The 20,904-nt window shown below is 39.1% G+C and overlaps 1 protein-coding gene and 1 long non-coding RNA gene across 2 annotated transcripts; one reads left to right on the top strand and one right to left on the bottom strand.

Moving 5' to 3' along the window:
• Window positions 1–6,836: 6,836 nt before the first annotated feature.
• POU3F4 (POU class 3 homeobox 4) lies at window positions 6,837–10,555 on the bottom strand. Its single transcript, XM_059679331.1, has one exon. It carries the CDS (start codon window positions 10,543–10,545, stop codon window positions 9,460–9,462), a length of 1,086 nt encoding a protein of 361 aa, XP_059535314.1. The 5' UTR covers window positions 10,546–10,555; the 3' UTR covers window positions 6,837–9,459.
• A 1,283-nt stretch (window positions 10,556–11,838) lies between these two features.
• On the top strand, window positions 11,839–20,701 carry LOC132224301 (uncharacterized). The gene is made up of 4 exons (XR_009450643.1): window positions 11,839–12,119; window positions 12,261–12,367; window positions 16,858–16,938; window positions 19,842–20,701. It is a non-coding gene; the product is annotated as an uncharacterized LOC132224301 (long non-coding RNA).
• The last annotated feature ends 203 nt before the right edge of the window (window positions 20,702–20,904 follow it).

The raw sequence follows: 20,904 nt of genomic DNA, 5'->3' as shown, positions 1-20,904 counted from the left end.
GGATTGTTAGCTCCTCAAAGCGAAGTTCATACCTTACTACACATTCTTTACATTTCACTCCAACAATGTCTTCAAAATAGTATACACTTGATAAATATGTTTGTTAAATTAGATGTTGTTGCTGTTTATTTATTCTACCATTTCTTACATATTTTTATCTAAAAATAACTTGGTTTTGAAAATCATATGTGTGTATGTGGAAAGGTGGAGAATAGCTTTAAGCTATTATTATTCTGCCCCATTCTTGTCACTTTTTAATTTGTCTTTGAGCTTTGAGCAGGCTCACACATTTCTGATAGCCAGTGACATGCAATAGGGTCAGGTCAAGCACAAAGAGTTTAAAGCAACAACTAGTTTCTAGTAAATACAATGCTTCATTTTAGGTAGGTTGGTATTTGATGTGTTTTTCAGAAAATTAAAAAAAAAGTTTGCATGCTATCAGAAAGTAATGGCAATATAGTCTGCACTGCTTTCACTAAAGAGAAGTCACCATTTGTACCACATATCTCATTGTCAAAAGGGTTAAAAGTGAGCCAGAAAATAAATTACTCTCTATTAAGCATTAGGGGGTCTCTGCCCTCAAAGTCCCCTTTACCTTAATATATTTAAAACATATCAAGTCTGCCCACCCCCTTCATCTGAACAGCTTGGTCATTTTCACAAAGTACAGACTGAAATGTGGGTGGTGTTAGTGGGGGTTGGGGGCATTTCTTACATGGATATTATTATTAGCTTAGGAATAGTTTTGATGATTACTTTTAAAACAATACGTTCAGAGTGTGTGCTCTAATTTTGTATGTTTGTGTATAATTAGAAGTAGACAAGAGATTGTGATTTTAAAATTGACTATCCTTTCAAGTTTTTCTACAATGTTTGTAGCAATTGTAATTTAAAATATTATACATCTTAAATACACAATTACTTTTGACTATCACTGGTTTTTCATTTACCAAATAATTTGTTTTTCTTCAAAAGGCTCAAAAACTAATTTAACCAATATTATCAACTGAGTGTGAGTTCTATTTGTCTTTATTCATCCTGTATCACATGAGTTTAAAATGTAAGACTATTTCTTTGCAGTGTGAGCCCATGTACTTTTATGCTCTCACACAGCAATGAATGCAACCCCTGACATATACTGCCCTTCAATTGTGCACAGAAATCCTATTGATATTAATGAGTTTTTGCCTGGACTGAGTATGGTCATTTTATGTGGCCTGAAGTGGTCGTTTTGTTGTGATTTGCATATTGGTTGTTGCAGAGTATAGTGTATACATCATTTCTAAAGTGCCTAAGGATCTTTATAGAAGAAAGTTAGGTACATAAATTAAGAAGATTATTATTGCCTTTATTTTAAATTATTTTATTTGCAAATTTTCTAAATCATGCATAAACACAGTACAAAGTGCAAATGTGGTGCAAGAGAAACCTACAGAAAATAAAATTATTTCTGATCAGCGATTCTAAAATTTCCACTTGTGGACATATTTTTAATCCATTGAAAACAAATCAAATTAGTTTTCTAACTCTACAGAGGGTATTATAGGAGACATACAGAAGCAGAGCACTAAGCAATAGATGGGACTATAGGACTTGAACTTCCATAGTAACTGAGAGACTGAAGCCCTCAGGGTGAGCAGTAGGCCTTTTGTCCTGCAGTCCCTTCCATACAACTTTCTTACACCTGCACAAAGGAGGCCAGACAGGAGCACCTGCAGAGCTAACACTGTCCACTCATTGAGGGACAGTGATGGAGGGAGAACTCAAGGTGGATACAAGAGCTACTTTGAAATAACAATTTAGTTTCACTTTTAATGTAAAATCTGGAGAAGGTCAGGTTTTCTCTCCCAGGATATAACATGACAATGAAAGTGAATGAGGAAAATACGTTTATCTAGAATTTCAACCACTCTCACCAAAAAAGCTCAAAATTCAGAATTTTAGGTTAAACACACGTGGCTCCTTTTCTTATGATGAAATAAATTCATTTGTAGAAAATTGTTCTTCAATGCTGACCAAGTCAATTTTTATCCCTTAGCAGTGGCTATTGTACACTATTCTAAACAAAGTCCTTGATTATGCAAATACATCTCACAAATTTGATTTTTCCCCCTAGTCAAACACAGGCTTAAGAATGAAATACAATTATTTCTGATCAGCAATTCTGAAATTTCCACTTGTAGACATATTTTCCATCCATCGAAGACAAAACTAATTAACTTTCTAACTCTACAGAAGATATTATAGCAGGACATGCAGAAGCAGAACACTAATTTTTTTAAAGTCTGACCTTTTCTACATGTGTATATACATGTGCTCCTGTGGCACTAAAAAAATCTGATTAATTAAACTAATACTAACAACACCCCCAAAGGTAGACTGGGAATAGTAAAACATTAAGAAAAATAATATTTCTCTGTGCATTGAGTTCACTCAGGTAGCAATTTTTTTTATTGATTGTTTTAGAGGGAGAGAGAGAGACAACAGAGAAACATCGATGTGACAGTAAGAGAAAACATCCAAAAGTTGTCTCCTGAAGTGCCCCAACCTGGAATCAACCCACAACCTGGATATGTGCTCTGACCAGCCTGGGCAAATGCCCTGACTGAATTGAACTCTTGACCCTTTGGTGCATGGGATGCTGCTCCAACCAACTGAGCCACACCAGCCAGAGCCCCAGGTAGCTTTTTTTCTGCAGTTGAGAATTATGTTCCATTTGAAGTCCAGTAAACTACTACCCTTGTACATAGCCCTCTATTTTCAGTGGTTTAAAAATAATGACCTCAAGTAGTAATCTTAGCAGGTGGCATGTGTATGTGTGTGGTTTTCTGTATTCAGATTGCAAGTATTAGGTAAGGGAAAATCCTTTACCAGATATAAATTCTATGGAAGAAAACTATTTTTAATATTGGTCTGGTGGGTCGGGGGTGGGCAAGATACTAAAACCCAGTTTACATGTTCACTTTTGTAGCAGAATTTACCATGTCTATAAAAAAAAGGTAGAAGAGCAAAAGCTGGTCTCTGTTCTGGTAATATCTGGGAGATAATAATCAGCCATATTATAAAGAGATTCTCCAGTATATGAAAAATAACTGAAAAAACAAGAAAAAAATATTAAAAATGTTTATATGAACCCCATCTCAAGAATCAATGCTGATATATAACAGACATTGTTTACAAGATGACAATTCATGCAGTCAATTCAGTGTGTGTGTCAAGGATTTGGGGGAGGATAACTCAAACTGTTTTTGCGTGTGTGTGTTTTTTACATTATTCAGATAAAATAAGAGTTTTATAGACTAATATTTTTTATTTTCAATTGACTATGCCAGAATACTGTGGACACAGTGTAAGTAGCTGGAGAGATGAAAAGACATACCTAATGAATTGCTCAATGAGTTGATTTCTTTTCTGTCTTTGAGGACAATCTGTTTTCTGTTAAATCACCCTGTCTGTGTGCAAGGGCAGGGATAAAGAGAGGGGGAGGGAAGAGGGAGCATGTTTACAGTTGTCGGTATGTGTCTACACACATACATCACATATATTAAATACTGTAGAGTTTCACCCAAAAGCAAATTGTCCTGTGATTTCCTCCCTTAGATTGAAGTCACCTCACACAAGGCCCCTTTGAAAGTTGAGTAAACAAGCCCCCTTGGAAGCCATCCAAAATGAACTGACCTTATATTAAATCCTCCTTGATAACAAATAGTATTGTAAAGAGAACCTAGTTTTCTAGCTAGTGAGTTAGATCATGTGTGAATGGTTATGTTCTATACTCATGTTTGTGAAATACTGCATAGTGATTTAATGCATTTTTCACTGGAAGTCACAAGAGTTTAATTTTGTGAATTCCCTTTACAGAAATAGTTGAGGTCCTTATATGTTACCCTAACCCCACCTTTTAGATATAATAGAAGTTAACTGGAATTTGTTTTTGAGACTTTATTCTTTTAAATAATTTCCTAATTTTGGAAATGTTCTATCAGAAGTGCTCTTAAGAAAAGGTATATTTTTTTCTCATTAAAAAACACCTTAAATGATTTTAAATATATTTTATATTCACTTTTCATAATTTTTTAAAAAGTAATATACATATAAATGAGTAAATTGGAAGATTGCTATTTTTAAAACTACTATCTGGGGCATGTATAAAGAGTGCTCTATCTTTTTATTTTACAGAATGGGGGAATGTGAGGGATATCAACTCACATGGTATTGTTTTTCATTGTTATTCTCTCTTCCTTTCAAGATTTTTTTTGAAAGGGTCACATGTGTGGATTTTTACATATCATATCATAGATGTAATTTTTCAATTCTGAGGTCCCATACATGCCTTTATAAAGATCTGACAGGTGGAAAAATACATTCTTTTCTTTGGAAAACTCTGTCTTAACCTCTAATCATTTCCTACTTCTCCATTCCCCTTTCTTCTCTTCCCTTCTTACTAAAAATATAATTTAAATAAAAGTAGAAATTTATGTTAAGGCTACTTATAGCCTATGGACAGTTAAAGCAACAACAGCATCCTGACTAGGGTGCAAGGGAAATATCTTAATGCTAAATACTTCCAAGAGAAATAGTGTTTTATTTTATTAAAGGCAAACACAGTTCATGTACTAATTTAGGCAGTGGTTTCCCCTAAACTTTTCTTTTTAAAGATAAGAAACCAACTTCCAGGCATAACATTTCTTGTTAGAAGGATACATGCTAGAATTTAATGATTCATTTCTCTTTTGTTATGCATATAGAATGTCAAAGCCATATAGATAATCAATTTATGTCTGTTTACATAAAAATATATACTTGATTTGCATATGTGACTTTGTTTACATATCTGTAGCATCTTAATGCTTACTCTTTTCACATCTCACCCCACTCCTCAATATATTCATTTTGTGTTGCTCTGTTAGGTAATAAAGTGAAGCTGTTTTACTTTTACCCCATTAAATAAGGTAAATAATCACTGTTCTTTTGAACCCACACATTCTTGTTATGGGAGAGAGAGCCACTGTTACCTGGACCTGAGAGAAACTGAGGTTAAAGCTGCTTCTCCTACAAAGGCCTTGGTTGTGACTGGGGTGGTGGCAATCTCAATACAAAGAAAGTGCAAGGCAGAGGCACCAACATATCCTAAATTTTAATGGAAATGTAATACTAATGATATAATGAGGTTGGTAAGGCAGTCACCATAAAAGCCAACTAGACTGTTTATATTTTAAGAAAAAGAAATGAGGCAGTAAAGGAAACAAGCCTCATAAATATGTATAAAATATATGTTTCAGTAATAACTAGTAAAAATACTGATAGTGATAATTGCCTATTTATAGTTATACAAGTATCTCCTAAAATATCTGTTTGTGGTTCCATTAAAGAGTTCAGAATACACTGCTAGCTGGTTTCTGTATACTTAAGTAAGATCAGCTATAACTTTATAATCAATTCAAGACAAACATAGATACAGACAACACACTCATAGTTGTCAGAGGAGAGGAAATTGGGGAACTGGGTGAAAAAGGTGAAGTGATTGAGGAGTACTTATTATTAGTTACAAAATAGTCTTGGGGATGTAAAGTACAGCAAAGAAAATACAGTCAATATTATTGTAATAGTTATAAATGAAGTTAGTTGGGTACTGGAAATATCAGGGGGAATACTTTACAAAGCATATGATTGTCTAACCACTATTCTATACACTTGAAATGAATACAAAATAATATTGAATGTAAACTGTAATTGAAAAAAAATTTAAAAGAGCTATATGATATTAAAAGAGAAAGAGGTTAGTTGGTATAAACTGAAAGAGAACCAACACATTTAGGACTATGGATTTTGTGCTTGTTTATACATCTCTATAAAATCAGTATTATTTATAAAGAGAAATATGCCCATGAGTATACATACAACATGTAGTATATTTTATATATAATGCTCACATCTGTATAGTGAACTGTGCAACTATAAATGATGGCATTCTAAAAAATGCAAGACATTACATGTGATAAGCATTACCTATTAAAATGAGTAAATAATTTTTCTCCATCTAACAAAAAACACTTCAGAATATGAATTGAGGAGAATTTTACTGTTGGAAAATTATAGGCTTGTGATAAAATAACAGAAGTGAAATGGTATGTAGAAGTAAGATGAAGAGTGATGAATCAAGCTTTTCTTCCTAATGTCTCTTTGTAATATTTTTCCTTTTCCCCAAACTCAGATAGGAATGAATAGGAATGAATTTAGCCTTATTGGGCAACACGAAGTGGACAATTTACCAGAATTTCTGGGTCCAAGGAAAAGAAGAGCACTTCTTACATATAATCACCTTCCTAACCCTTCTCAGGAGAATTGGGGCTCACCTACCAGAAGGACACTGAGCAGGAATGGGAAAAAAAAAGAAGAAAGGTGGTTGCAACTAGATGAGATGAATGCCACAGTGAAAGTCTGGGTCTAATTTCAGGAGGCACAGTTTCAGAGAAGTGTCTATCTTTTGGACTAGAGAAGTAGACACTCTTTTAGGAGAACATTAAAAAGATAGCACCTCTTGAAATAAATGTCCTGCTCTGTTAGCCTTCCTTAAGCCACCTTGTTTCCCAACATTTGGAATGTGTTTTGCCTGAGTATGGGTGTGGGTATGGGCATGATAATGGGGCCCTGCTGTGTGTGCAACTATATGAAAGGCAAAAAGTTAGGAGAGAATCAAGAATCAAAACATTGACTAATGATTTCTAACCTGAAGCAAAGCCGATGCACTATTCACCAGGAACGTGCCTCTGTTTAAACGCTTCAGTTCACACACTACCACACAATACAAGCAGGAGGAAAAAAACAGATTTTTTTGAAAAAAAAAAGTTTTATTTAAATGTTTTTAATATTTTACAACAATAAAATATTGTGTCAATATAAACCCCTTGACTAAAACTGTTCACATCAAACATTACAGTGAATTGTTTTCTTTTTGACACCCAACTCATCTTTGAAAGAGTCTCATTTTTAACACAATGCAGAATTTATTGAAAATAAATAATTGCTGGCAACTGCAATAGGCAATTTGAATAAAATAGTTGAAAAAGCAACTCTTAATGAAAATAGCATTTATTATACATCAGTTACTAAATGAATAAACTAAATGATCTTTTTTTAAATTAATAACTTCAAAAACGTTTAATATACAAAACTGTACAATTATAAAGTCAGCAGAAATATTTGGGTTAACTCAGGTTTGAACCATAGTGCTTAACTGCAAAGAAAAAATCAAAACAAACAAACAAATAACCCTAACAGTTGTAAAACATGATCTCAATGTGTGAAAAAGTCCCAGAACTAAAACCCAATTACCAACAGAATGCAGAGGCTTCACACAAAATAAAAAGGGTCTGGGATTTGAATTAACTCATGCTCTTGGACCTGCAGCTGGGGGACACACAGTGCAGTGGACCAGAGCCCTGGCAGCCCAGACTAGGGCATCTTCCACAGGGGGCACTAGGGTATCTGGTTCCTTAGGTAGTTTGAAGCTTTGTCTACTGCAGCTGCCCCTGGAGGCCCAGCTAGGCTGCCAGCCAGGTCATACAAGCTCCCAGGTAGTTCAGGAGGGCAGTGGCTGTGGATTGCGTGTTTGGCGAGCCAGCACATGTATGCTCCTTGGTTATGAGGTCTGTCTGTGGACCTGGCATGTGGACTTGAGAGCTAGCAGTAAAGCCACAGCAAATGCATACTTTTTGGATCTCTACATAGTCTAGCGAGATTTTTTTGTGGTTTTTGTTTCTTGTAAATAGTAATAATATACACACAACTATCTACACACATACGTTTGCACGCTCACACACGCGCGCGCGAGCACACACACAGACACATACACACAGAGAGATAAAAAACAAAACAAAACAAAACAAAAAAACACACACAGAAACCCAGCAGCCCAGGCCCTCACTAGCTAGTTCAATCCTCGCAGTGGACATTCCACCAGCTGTGCTTGTCCGAGGCATGAGATGGCTCCCGGTGTGAGCTCACTCAGCAACAGCGGTATATACACATCTGAAGGATGTGGTACGAGGCTAGACCAAAATCCCTGTGACCTTTGCCAATCATTTCATTGTCGTTCTGCACAAAGCAGAGAGCGCCCTCACCATCCCTTCCCAAGGATTTTTTATTCAAGGAGCAGACATTGGACTGGAGTTGAACCGAACTGGGAGGCACTGACTGTCGCCACAGTCTCCGGGTCGTCTTCTCCAGCGAAATTAATAGCCTGTGGAGGCAGAGTCCTTCGCCCAGGAGAGCCAAGGTGGGGTAGCGCTGGCGGTCAGTCGGCCTGGATAGGCTCTGAGCCCTTGGGGAGCTCCGAGTGCAGGCATTCCAGACCTCAGTAGGTTCATAGTCCTCTCAGCTCCCCATGACTACCTCTATCGCCCGAGCGCTGCCACTGAATTCTTCTCTGGCACCCAGATAGGCACTGTAAAAGACCAGCAAGGGCTCAACAGTTCTGGCAGGGAGGGCAGAATCTTTCAAACAGCCTCTCCTACTTCGCACTAGTTTGCAAACCCAATCAGCTTGCCTATTCTGCCCATTCTAGGCACTCCGCCCACGGGGGAAAACAAAACAAAACAAAACGAACATATATGTATATATCACCACCAAGAACTCTTTTTCCATTGTATCCTTTCCTCTCTTTACAGATTTGGGATAGGGGGCATGAGTGAAAGGTAGGCACATCTCTCCCCCTCCTCCTTCCAGCCTCCTCTCGCTTTTATAAGCAATTAAAAAACCATCAGCTCAATGAAGGAATAATAATAATAGCAATAATAATGTGGAGTGGTCGATTAGATACAAATTATCTCACAAATATTGTGTACAGCTTGTAGTAAAACACCGCAGACATTTAGAAACGCTATAGAAGTTTTTTTTTTTTAAATGCAAAACTAGTCTATTGTAAAACAGATTTCACCTGAAATACAGCTGCTATAACCAAGGCGCTGAAAGGTTATTTAGAGGCACACATCTTCCGTCTTCCCACCTCCCTCCCCCAATCCCTATCCCGCCCCCAAGTTTCCCCACTCCTTGCTCTTCCTAGAGAGGAGCAACCAAACAAACCTTACTCAAAGTAAATAATATATATTGATCTGCAGAAAAGGTTGTAGAGAAAGCTGTTGCCGGACCGCAGTGGATATGAGGACCCCGCCTGGAGTGCTTAATGAAACTGTGTACCAGCGTTAAGAAGCCTGAAATGCGTGAGTGTCTTTCCTTCCTTAATATAAGTTTGAATCCCCGGTTGAAAGGGTGAGGGGTAAAGAAATAAAATATAAAAATGAGGGAGAGAGAGAGAGAGAGAGAGAGAGAGAGAGAGAGAGAGAGAGAGAGCTAAAAAGATAGCAATTATGAAGCTGGAGTGAAAGGAGGGAGTGGGAGAGAAAGAGAAATCCGCGCTGCCCCAGTTCGTGCGGCTGATCGGTTGCCGGCTTCCTGCAGTCAGAGATCATGGCAGGACGTGTCTGTTTTCACCGTATGCGAATAAACCTCATGTGGCTGCTGATCCCCTGGTGGAGTCATTCTTTTCTCTTTCTGTCTTCTGTTACAGAACCAGACACGCACCACTTCTTTCTCCAACTGGAGGCTGTCTGCCAGCGAGGAAATCTCCTGTGCGGCAGGCTTGGGACACTTGAGGAAATGCGTCTCCAGTACACCTTTGACACTCACCTCAATGGAGGTTCGCTTCTTGCGCTTGCGGCCCTGCGCTGCGATCTTGTCAATGCTGGTCGGGCTCCCAGTGGACGAATCAGCCTCCTCCAGCCACTTGTTCAGCAGTGGCTTCAGCTTGCACATGTTCTTGAAGCTCAGTTGCAAGGCCTCAAACCTGCAGATGGTGGTTTGTGAGAACACGTTGCCGTACAGTGTGCCCAGTGCCAGCCCCACGTCGGCCTGCGTGAAACCCAACTTGATTCTTCTTTGTTTGAACTGTTTGGCGAACTGTTCCAACTCATCCGAGGTTGGTGTCTCCTCATCCGAGTGGTCCTGGCAGTGGTGAGAGCCTAGATCGCTATGGTCTGGGGGCTCCCGGAGCACTGGGTGTAGGCTCTGTGCGGTGGCAGAAGCCGGCGGTGGGGTGAGCCCCCCGTGCTCCAGCATGCCGCTCACGGTGAAGCCCGGCTGCGAGTACACGTTAAGGGGTTGGCTGCTGGACGTGATGGACGGGTTTGAAGCCGGGGTCGACCCCCAGGCATTGGGGTGGTTAGTGTGCGGAGAGTGGTGGGCGACGTGAGGCGAGCGGTGATGGATGATCGCGCCCAGCTGTAGGTCTTCACGTCCGGGTTTCACGTCCTGCTGCTCCAGAGGGCTGGTGGCCAGTGTGGAGGACCACGGGCCTCCATCGCTCAGACTGGTCACCCAATGGTGCCCGAGGGGATGCCCATTGCTAGGAACTCCCTGCAAGTAATCACTTTGGAGAAGTTTCTGAGGATTTCGGAAAGGACTCCCCTGCTGCATGCCCGCAGAGTCCGCATGGACCAGAGAGCTGGAACTGAGAATGCTGTAGGGATTCGAGGCAGCTGTGGCCATGGTCGGTGAGGATCCCCTACTAGTTATAATGTGGCAAAGGGAGCAGCTTCAGCCTTTGACATCTATCCTGCGGGGGAGCCAAAGCAGCCAGAGAGTTACCGACACCTACCGCGGCCAATCGCAGCGCGACTCGGTCTGGCCAGCCGTGCGCTCAGCCAATGGCGGTGCGGGAGGCTGGGCTAGCTTTCCAAATTAGGCTGGCGAAGCTCTGTGAGTTGCAGTGAGACCCAAGCAGGAAGTGAATAAAATCTTTCTGATCGGCTGGCTGCATCGCGCTGAGTGGCGGCAACAGATTAGTTGGTTAACCCACCACCACCACCACCTCCAGCATCTACTTCGCCCGTATTTGTAGTGGAGCGGGAAAAATGAGACGCATGTGTGTGTTTGTGTGTAGTGCTTTTAGATTGATAGGTGCTGAGGCTGCAAACTAGCTTTTACATTATTTAGGTGAACCCAAAGAGAGAACGAAAAAAAATATTAAGAAACCAACATCACTAGCTTGAATGTCATCTATATCTTAGTGGATATGGATTTTTCTCAGATTCATTTCACTTTCTGGGTTAGTTGTGTGTAGAGGACTGAAAAACAGAATCTGGCTACAAACTTTGAGCAAGGGGACGTCTTTGATAGGAACTGGAATCTAGACTGAAGTCATTGGTTCCAATAAGACTTATTTTGACTAATTTATTTAATTTTATATTAATAAGAAATTCAATACTAAGGTCAGAAAGCATCTAAGAAAGAGATGCTTAGTTTCTTCTGGAAAAAAATGATTTAAGGTATGAAGAACTGGAATATTCTGGAAATTAAAATCCGTTGTGATACTGGCAAAATTCAGTTATTTTGAGTTTGCCTTCCAATCCAGTTGGTCAATTGGAAGACTTGGTTTTTATTATGGCTCTATGTCAGCTCCCATCAGTAGTCCCCAATTTCTGTCAGAGGCAATGCTTGTAGAAGCTAGCAGCCCTTCCTCTCACTCACCCCAGACTCTCAGCAAACCAACTCCGAATAGGTACACAGGAGAACTTTCTGCTGCCCCGCCCAATGCTGTCCTTTAAGGAAAAATATATTTTTAATGTATTTATTATCCCCCACTACTATTGCAGATCTGTTGAAGTAAATAGGAGTAGTTTAGTGAACACTGGAAATGAAGAGGGAGAGGGAGAGGGAAAGGAAGAGGGACAGGGATCCGGAGAGGGAGAGGGAGGGAGAGGGAGAGGGAGAGGGAGAGGGAGAGGGAGAGGGAAAGGAAGAGGGAGAGGGAGAGGGAAAGAGATTGGCATTAAGTACCACTACCCCCATCATCCCCATCAAGCTTGAATTTGTTCAGCTTGAGAGAACAAGACTGTTTTAAATTTTGGTTAAAGGAAAGGGAGAAAGACTTGTACTCCTCCTAAGCTTTTAGAAGTTAGGGAAGGATAAGTCCGGGTGCTCCAGAGACCCATGCAAAGGTTTTGCTTGTAAGCAGAGTGGGGTGAGATACAAAGATTTGCTTTAGCTAGGATAAGGAAACACTGGATACCTGACTCGATCTCTGAAGTTAAAAAATGACCTTTCATTGCATAATTTTAGAGGTAATCTAGCTGCATAATTATATTTGCATTTACAGAAGACAGCATTAGAGTTCCCTTATTGGTTTGAAATTCCATTAAATATATTGCAAGAGCTCCTAGGTTAAACTTGATTTAAATTTGCATACATTTTCATATATTTAGCAGAAATAAAAGAAGGCTTGCAGCTACCGGAAAGTCATTAAGGCATTAGTTTCCCTAAGAAGACAGATCTGAAGAAAATGCAAGAAAATGAGAAAAATAAAAACAAGGTGAGCTTATTCTGTCATTCCTTTATATAGCTAAAGAGCATCTATTTCCTGTGAAATAAGTAATTACTTATGAGAGCACAGAGCAATAGGAGTTTGTGTTGTTAAATGTAAATTGTGTCTATTAGGCAGGAAAACCTGGCATCTGGTTGAGATGTATTTGTTTCTTTTACTCTTTCTTTTAAAAAGGATAAACACAATAATTATTGGCAGATAGGATTAATCATTTGCCATCTTCCCCCCTCCTCATCCCTCACTAAAATTGTGCTTTCATTTTCTGGTGTCCTATTGTAAAGGTTTATCTGCTTTTAACCTAGAATTAAATTCTCTCTCTCTCTCTCTCTCTCTCTCTCTCTCTCTCTCTCTCTCTCTCCCTCTCTCTCCTTTTTTCTGCCGAGGAAGGTCCTTTCATTACTGCCAACTGTGTGTATCTTCCTTTGCAAGAACGCAGCCTCATTTGTGCTTGAACTCTTGCTTCCTGAAGATAAAAAAAAAAGAACTTGTTAAAATCAAACATAATACAAGTTTTCAGGTGCTCTGTTAGGCTGTCTGTTCAAGGATCCATTTGCCAGTCTGTGTCAGGTCACTTTAGAGGTCAGAAGGAAGCACAGTGAAGAAACCATACTAGGAAAAGATCATGATCATTGCCACGATGTTGTTGGCTGCAGCGGTGGGTTCCCCACCCCCACCTTGCAGCTGCGTTTGGGTGAAAGAGTTGCTAATCTTAGTCTGACCATTCAGGGCGTTAAGGCAATTATCAATTGATAAGGCTTTTGCATGAAAAAGAAGGGGGTCATTTTCCCAGTCTGATTTGCCAGAGTTCTTACAATCAACCTTCCTCTTGCCCTTGGCCTCTGCTCTGGGCAACTGGTTTGGCCAGACACACAAAAAAGGTTCAGACAATTTGTTCCCAGGCTTGTGTGGGCAGGCGGGGGATTATAGAGTAGGAGGCATCTGTGCCCAGGGACAAGTTTTTTAAACCGTTGTTTTGCAGTCTTTTAATGTAAGAATACCTTCTGTCAGGAGCAAAACCCAACCGCAGTCTTTCCTTTCCTTTCCTTTCCTTTCCTTTCCTTTCCTTTCCTTTCCTTTCCTTTCCTTTCCTTTCCTTTCCTTTCCTTTCCTTTCCTTTCCTTTCCTTTCCTTTCCTTTCCATCCCTCCTTCCCTCTTCCCTCCCTCTCATTCTTATCTCTCTCGCCTCTTTCTATTTGTTTTAAAAATTACTTCCCATGGATATAGAGTCCACCTATTAAATTCAGGTGCAAGCACATCCTGGAGCAACTGTGATAAGAATCTTCTCTTGCAAGTAAAGTGCTTTGTTTTTGAGTAAATTATCGGAATATAGTCAAATCTTCTTGCTGTCCTAACTGATCTACTGGAGAGGTTTCCTTGGCCCTCTCCTGTCAGTCTAACTTCCCAAGTGTAACAGATGCCGCTCTCAAGCGCTCCTTTCTGCGGCTTCTCTTTATTCAGCTTTGCATATTTCTCCCCATGATCTGGGTTTCCATAGAGAGAGGAATAAAAGGGGGGACCATGGTCACAAATCCCCTGCCCCATACAAAATAAAAGAGCCTCATTCAATAGCCGACCCCATCTGGACATGGGAGAAAATTAAGTCCATGTGAAGCTACTGTTGCAAATAGTTGGTAACTTATTTTTTCATGGACTGAATTTTGCCTTAAACTCAACATTAGCACTGATAAACTGATCTCTTGCATAGCTGGACTATATACACAGCTGGTGTTCTCCTCACCTTGATCTTGAAGTCCACTGCTGGGTCCTAAGATCTGATTTACCCCACCCCCTCTAGAGCTATGGTTTTAATATAATAATAGCTACCCCAGCCCTACCAGGTTGGGGAAGCTAAATGGTCCCCTGGAGAGGAGCCTGATTTACAAGTGGAGGAAATGTAATTTTAGCAAATCCACATACCCATCCCCAGCAAGGCAACACAGGTTTCCATTCCCTTATCAGACACCAGCTCCATTCCTCCTTGGGTTGCCTTCATACCCCAATTTGCCACCTCAAACCACCCATCACATTGCTTGGTTTCTAAGAGGGTGATTCAATTAATTTCAAAAAACAAGTCAGATTGGCTTGATTTACTTGTATGTTTATTAAATTATTTGCAGCCTAGGGGTTCATAGTGGCTCTCCTGCCTCATAAGATTTAAGGATATATAACAACTCCTGAGAGTCTTCCCAGGACACTCCTCCCTGTCCAAGCAAGAAAAGGACTCACAAAAGAAATTAGGCATATTAGTGTGATTCAGGTTGCACGCCTGTAGAAAAGAGAGAGCGTGATTGCAGCTGAGCAGCTTGTTCCAGGCTCTTTCTGAAAGTGCCCCAGCCACAGGGATTATACCGCTTGTGTATTTCTTATATGAGTATAGGTTAGAAAGAATTCTCATTTTTCCTACAAATTGGAGGAATAGGAGACAGTCTGGAGCTGGGGCTGGTGAAGGTTGGAGAGCAGGGTCTGGAAAGAAGTCTAAAAGGCCAGATTTGAATGTGTATAATACAGCAGGAAGCTCCAGATCATAGGATGTGGCACATAGGCGTGACCTCGAGATAGAAAACTTCATCTTCAACATAAGTTCACTTTGGAAACAGAACAAGTTAGATTGGGCTTGGTAGTGACAAGTACACATTTTCTTTTTATAACCAGGTGCTCATAAGGGAAGGGAAACAATTGAACAGCTTCTGAAAGCAGCAGAGAAAAAAGCGCCTTTTTCTTAGTGTTTGTACATTGAGCTCATGAGACTTTCTTGGTGTGAGACTTAGCTGCCCTTCAGAGCATCAGCCACTCTTATAGTTGCCATTGTTATCGTTCGTTATTCTTTTTCTTTTAATTCTTGGAAAACTGTGTGGGGGAAGGGGTTCATAATATTCTGGGGGAATGTTTTTTTATTAGCTAACATTAGCAGATATTAGTCGATAAGGATTTAAGCTCAATTAGCTTCTTTTTAGATCTCTGTTGGATTTCCTGTAATGTGAAGAAAAGATTCTTTAGAGGAAAGAGGAGAGGGAGGGAAAGTAGTGGTAGCATACAGTGAATGCCACATAAAATGCAGAGTAATTTAAAAAACAAAATATTCATCATAAAAATGCCCAGATCTTCAAGAACACTAATCATTTGCTAGCAAAATTGAATGTCAGTGGGGAAGTGCTGAGGTATTGTGTGGCTGGGGCCGCTGACAGGATTGTTAGAGGACAGACAGGGACAATAGAGACCCTCACTGCAGAGAGAAAGGATGCTAGCTCCCACCACTGCTTTCCTAAAGTCATGTTGATCCACTCTCAGTTTCTCTTCTGAGGTCACTTCTTCTCTTGCCATTGCCATTGTCAGTGGGTGAACCCTACTGTTACAGGGTTCCAGGAAAAAGATTTATAGAGACAATGCTACTGTGCAGTACTCTGTTTATCATTTACCTGGCACCAGTATCTGGGGTGTCTAGGAATTATTGTGAGCATTTGCCAGTCACTTGTTTTGCATCGTAAACAGAGCTTAGTTTTGAAGAATCTAGTGAATGGTTTTACAAAATAGTTTCAACGTGGAATTGCTTTTTTTTTTTTTTAATGGAATAGCAGAATGTTTCCAAATTTAAATTGTAGTAGTGGTTCTTACTTGTATCTTGATTTTTTTGTTGTTGTTGTTAAGGCCTGAAATGATGGTATTTAAAGATGAGAAAAATAATTCCAGCTGCGTGATCGATTAGAGGGCATGTAGATATGATCTATTACCTTCAACTCTGTGGACCAGTATTTGAAGCATCACTAAGTCACCTAGTTGAACAATAGAAGAATTTTTATAAGTCACTTTAGTAGTTAATAGAGGTGCCCAATATTGCAATTCACTTTCTTCTTTGTGGACAGATTGAGGTTTTAATGTGCAAAATTGTAAGAATGCTCCAACTTCATTCATAACTGAGATCTTGTTTTAGTTACACTGACTTCCCCCTTCCTTAACAAATAGTAGTTATTGAATTAGCTGGTATCTGCATCACCTTGCAGTAATGGAATTATGGAAAATATAGGCTCCTTCTAGGAAAATACTTTAAGTAAGTAATCTGCCTAGTGTTGGGGATTCATGTTAATATTTCTGGGTACCACATTGGTAAAAAACATGTATCACATTTAAAAATGAGCAGGCGACCAGATTTAACCTGCTATTATTATTTAGAAATTTCTATTATTTTTATGGGTTTAGGTAGGGAAGAGGACTGAGGATTCTGAGAAAAACTGATTAAATAAATACATATCTAGAGCTATATGTTTATATCCATGTCTGGGAGAGAGAGAGAGAGAGAGAGAGAGAGAGAGAGAGAGAGAGAGAGAGAGAGAATTAGTTTAGGGTGAAATTCACTTTGTAAGGACATTTCTTTTTTCACAAGAATGTTAGTGTTCCCTATGTTGTGATTGTTGTGTTTGTTCTTGGGGGAGGGATGCTGGTATCCAAAGTGCTCTTAAAATCTCCTGTAACTGTCTTTCAGATATCTCTTGCACTTTGCCCCACTTCCCATTGGGGCTATCAATTTGGCTTCCTTGCTTAGAGAGGATATCTACTTGATCCGGTATTTGAGTTTTCTGCTGCCTGGAGATACATGCCATTGTGTGTGTGTGTGTGAGTGTGTGTGTGTGTGTGTGTGTGTGTGTGTATTTTATAGCCAATACATTTTTGGAATCTCTTTTCAAGTTACTGGTGCTCAGGCATCCAGCAAAAGAACCCAGTCCCTCACCAGGCTTTTCCCTTTGGTGGGTCTGATACCCTAGCCATGAATCCCTCCTGACTAGCCTAATTGATTGTTCCAACCTGCAGAGAGTCACACCCAGAGAGAATCCAGGAGTTGACTCCGAAGTTCAGTGTACCACCTCATTGGCCTCATTGGTAAAGGGTGGGGGGGGGGGGCTTTCTGGACAATGACAGGATCCCTCACCTCTTGGATTGCCTGGCTAAAATCCTGGGGTGAATTCCAGTAACTGGAGCAGAATTTAGCCTTCTATGTAGGGGCCTTTGAGCCAGGACCAAGGTGGCAGTGTTAAACTGAGAGATCCTGTCTTAAGATAACTTGGTGGATTACAATTCTTTGAGCCAAATGGGTCCTATTCAGATAAGTAGGCAGCTGGCGAGGGGACCAAATTTTGCCAGCCTCCTGGCCCTCACAACCCTGCCCATCCCAGGCTCTTTTCCTCTATTTGGAGTAGGGCTCTTAAGATGGAGGTAAAGCTGAATTCCCCTTGTTAGAAGTGAAAGGAGGGAATGAAGTTCTAGAAGAGCTGGAACCAGGGCAGCTGTGTGAGCTGTATGAGATTGGGGACCCTGCTAGATGTGAGTCTCTTAGAATCCCTTGGGTCTGGTCAGTGTGGTCCAGTATTCTTGTCCCTGAGCAACCCTGCCTCTTGCCAAGTGGGCCCTTGACCATTCCTAATCCCAATGTACCCCTTTCTAGGCAGGTACAAACTTAAGGTAAATAAGGAAACCCTTTCTCAGGAGGCAAGACCCAGCCCCTTCACGGCCAAATGTATGTTACCACAGCTCTGCGTCAGTGACACACTCCCTTGAGGTGTGCTTAGAAGAGCAACATCCCCAGGACTTTTCTTGTGTGTGTTGGAGGTGATAGTTACCCTGCAATATTTTGTCTAGGCACTAAGATGTTAGCTCAGATCACATTGAGAACAGCAGGATTTAAACCTGCCTAATTCTCCTCAAAAAGAACAAATTTCTTGTTTTTAACAATAACAAAAGCAAGAGAAACCTTAGGTTTCTAAGGAAACTCAGGACAATCTAAATACCAACAACTCACATTACTTTTGTACAGCCAAAATATATATATATTTTACTTAATTAAATGATAGTGAAAATGAAGTTCTCTCCTTTCTCTCACCTACTATCTTTTTACTATTTCTACTTTTGGAGAGTGATTTGGGTTTCTGTTTTCAGTTAATCTATAATCCAATCATATCTGCTCTCATCTTTATCTTTAAATACAATATTTCCCCAGGCACTTGATGTAAACATTAGATATGCTTGCCCCTCCTTAAACAAATGGATCCTGAACACCTTTGTGTGTGTGTGTGTGTGTGTGTGTGTGTGTGTGTGTGTGTGTGTGAGAGAGAGAGAGAGAGAGAGAGAGAGAGAGAGAGAGAAAGGAAGAGAGAGAGAGTGTGTGTATCTTTACATGGCTGAACCTTTGCATACTGAAGAACAAATAAATTTGATTGTAAATTGCCTTCAAAAAAGATCTGAACTCTACCTATGGATCTGCACTCTGCAGAAACTGAGTCTTATAGCTATGGAAATTTAGTTTTCTTTGAACATCTAGTTGACAGCTTTGTAAAGAACTAATATTTGTCCTATACAGACACCCACATTAGTGATAGAGAGAAGTATTTCTGTCCCCCATTTCATTACCCCTTAAAGTAGCAGAACTGCATTATCAAATATATTCCCTATGTTATTAATACTATTGAAGAGTATGCGAAGTTTTCTAAAAAGGAGGAAAATAAGTCACAATACACAAATGGAAACATGTTAGAAAAAATAGAATATGTTTTTTTCTGAGGTTTGCCTACTGGAAATGGAAAGTGACCAAGCTTTTTAGAAACATCTAGTGAGGTGAATCAAATTATAAATATATTTACTCTTTTCTTTTTATCTCTTTAGAAAAAGTCTCTCCCATAAAATTAGATTTGAAACTCTATTTTATAATCTATCCTACCGTATTTTAAGAGGTATGATACCTGTACATGTTATTAAAGGAAACCAGAATAGAGTTATTCGATGGTGTGGGGAATGCTGGGAAACAATACAATAAAGTTCAGAGATTAAAAAGTGCAATTAAATTTTACTAGCCTTTAAGCATTATTTATAAACTCTTCCAAATATTTGTTTGGAAACAAAAATCATTTCTTCATGTACAATATATCAGATAGCATTGTGTCTTCATGGGATTATGCTTAATTTTGGAGTTGATTGTTGAAAGTAAATAATGATCATTAAATAAGCTAGTTCTGATGAACGATGGAGGTTTGTTGAGAAGGATATGTGCAATATTCCTAGCTTCCATACTTATAGCTGGACACTTTTCAGATGTGTTGGAGTATTTCTGGTTTAGTGGATTTGCAAACTACTTTGAAATGACTGCCAGTGTATAAGTAGATTGCAAGTAAATCTAGTGAATTGAGATGATTCTATATCAAGTTTATTTTATGTTTTATAGTTAGCTTAGCATTCTGATTTGATTGCCTTAGTAATGTGAATTGCCTACAGCTGCTGATGATACAGCTTTAATTCTGTTTTAAAGGTCATGTAAACATGCCTGTAGCATAAGGAATGCAAATTCAATTCTCTTTTAATGTTTCTTCACGTTCACTTCACAGCCTTCACCTAGAAAATTAGAAAGATTTAATATAAAACTATTTTAATGTTATGATTTCATTAAAATTCGTTTTCAATGTTTTACTTTTCCTTTTGCAGGGTAAAGAAGTCTCCCTCCGCTTTGCAGTGCATAGTTTATGCAACATACGTCACTCATACTGAAGGCAAAAACCCCACAAACATTTCTGTTAAGATCTATTTACTTTTCAAATGCTTTTTACTGATGAAGTATTGAGAACTTAATTTCAGTCTCCCTGTAGCTGCAGGTTAAAAGAACACAATACAAATTAGATAATCTAACCACATTTTAGATTGCAGTGGAAAGTCAGAACATTGTGCACGTATGTGTGTAGGAGTTCCTAGTCACAAGGCAGTTTTACAATATGAACCATGATTGAAAATGAACTGTGGAAAGTATATATAGAGGGAAAAACATTTAAAATACAGTTGACATAGAGAATAAAGCTTTAGTTATTCCATATTAATATGACTATGGCTTCAACTTCCTATGACTTAAATAGTTTGCTATGGGAAGTTATTTTTAAATCACTTTTAAATATATTAAAATTTTCAGACATCCAAGATTATGCCACTAGATCAAATGAAAACTTTTTAAAATGTGCTTCAAGGAATTGAATAAGTCTTTACAAAATATGCAATTGTCAGTCGAAGAGATAGTTTTGTGGGGGATGAGAAAAGGGGGATGTTGAAATAAAGTGGAAAGCTTAACCTAATGCTGTGGTGGCACCATTGGGCGGTTTTAGTTTATATCTCTGTTGTTCATAGATCTCTGAGCTAAAACATGTTCCCACTGAATTTTAGTTGGAGATAAAGTTTTCAACTATCTTCATCCTTAAATTTGATTGACCAAGTAATGAGAGTGTTAATATAAATTGAATATGTATGAATGAATTGTTAGCATATTGTTAATATAACAAAATTAAAATAAAAGAACATAAATGAAGCCTGAACATGATCAGTCTCAAATGTGGATTCATTTGATATTAAGGAACAATAATTTAAAAATTTGGAATTCATCTTTGAAACAACAAAAGTTCCAGTAAAGAAATGTGTTTTGTTTTTGTTTTAAAATTGAGTGTTACCCACAACACATGTGTAACCATGAAAATCCATAGAGGAAAAGAGCTATGGCCAAAAAAAT

Source organism: Myotis daubentonii, chromosome X (assembly GCF_963259705.1).
Source record: "Myotis daubentonii chromosome X, mMyoDau2.1, whole genome shotgun sequence".
In the NCBI taxonomy this organism is placed as follows: domain Eukaryota; kingdom Metazoa; phylum Chordata; class Mammalia; order Chiroptera; family Vespertilionidae; genus Myotis; species Myotis daubentonii.
Note: the sequence above shows the minus strand (reverse complement) of the source record. Positions and strands in the feature narration are given on the sequence as shown.

Excerpts from the sequence above, each read along its gene's own strand:
- POU3F4 (XM_059679331.1), bottom strand. The coding sequence starts at position 10,545 with ATGGCCACAGCTGCCTCGAATCCCTACAGCATTCTCAGTTCCAGCTCT.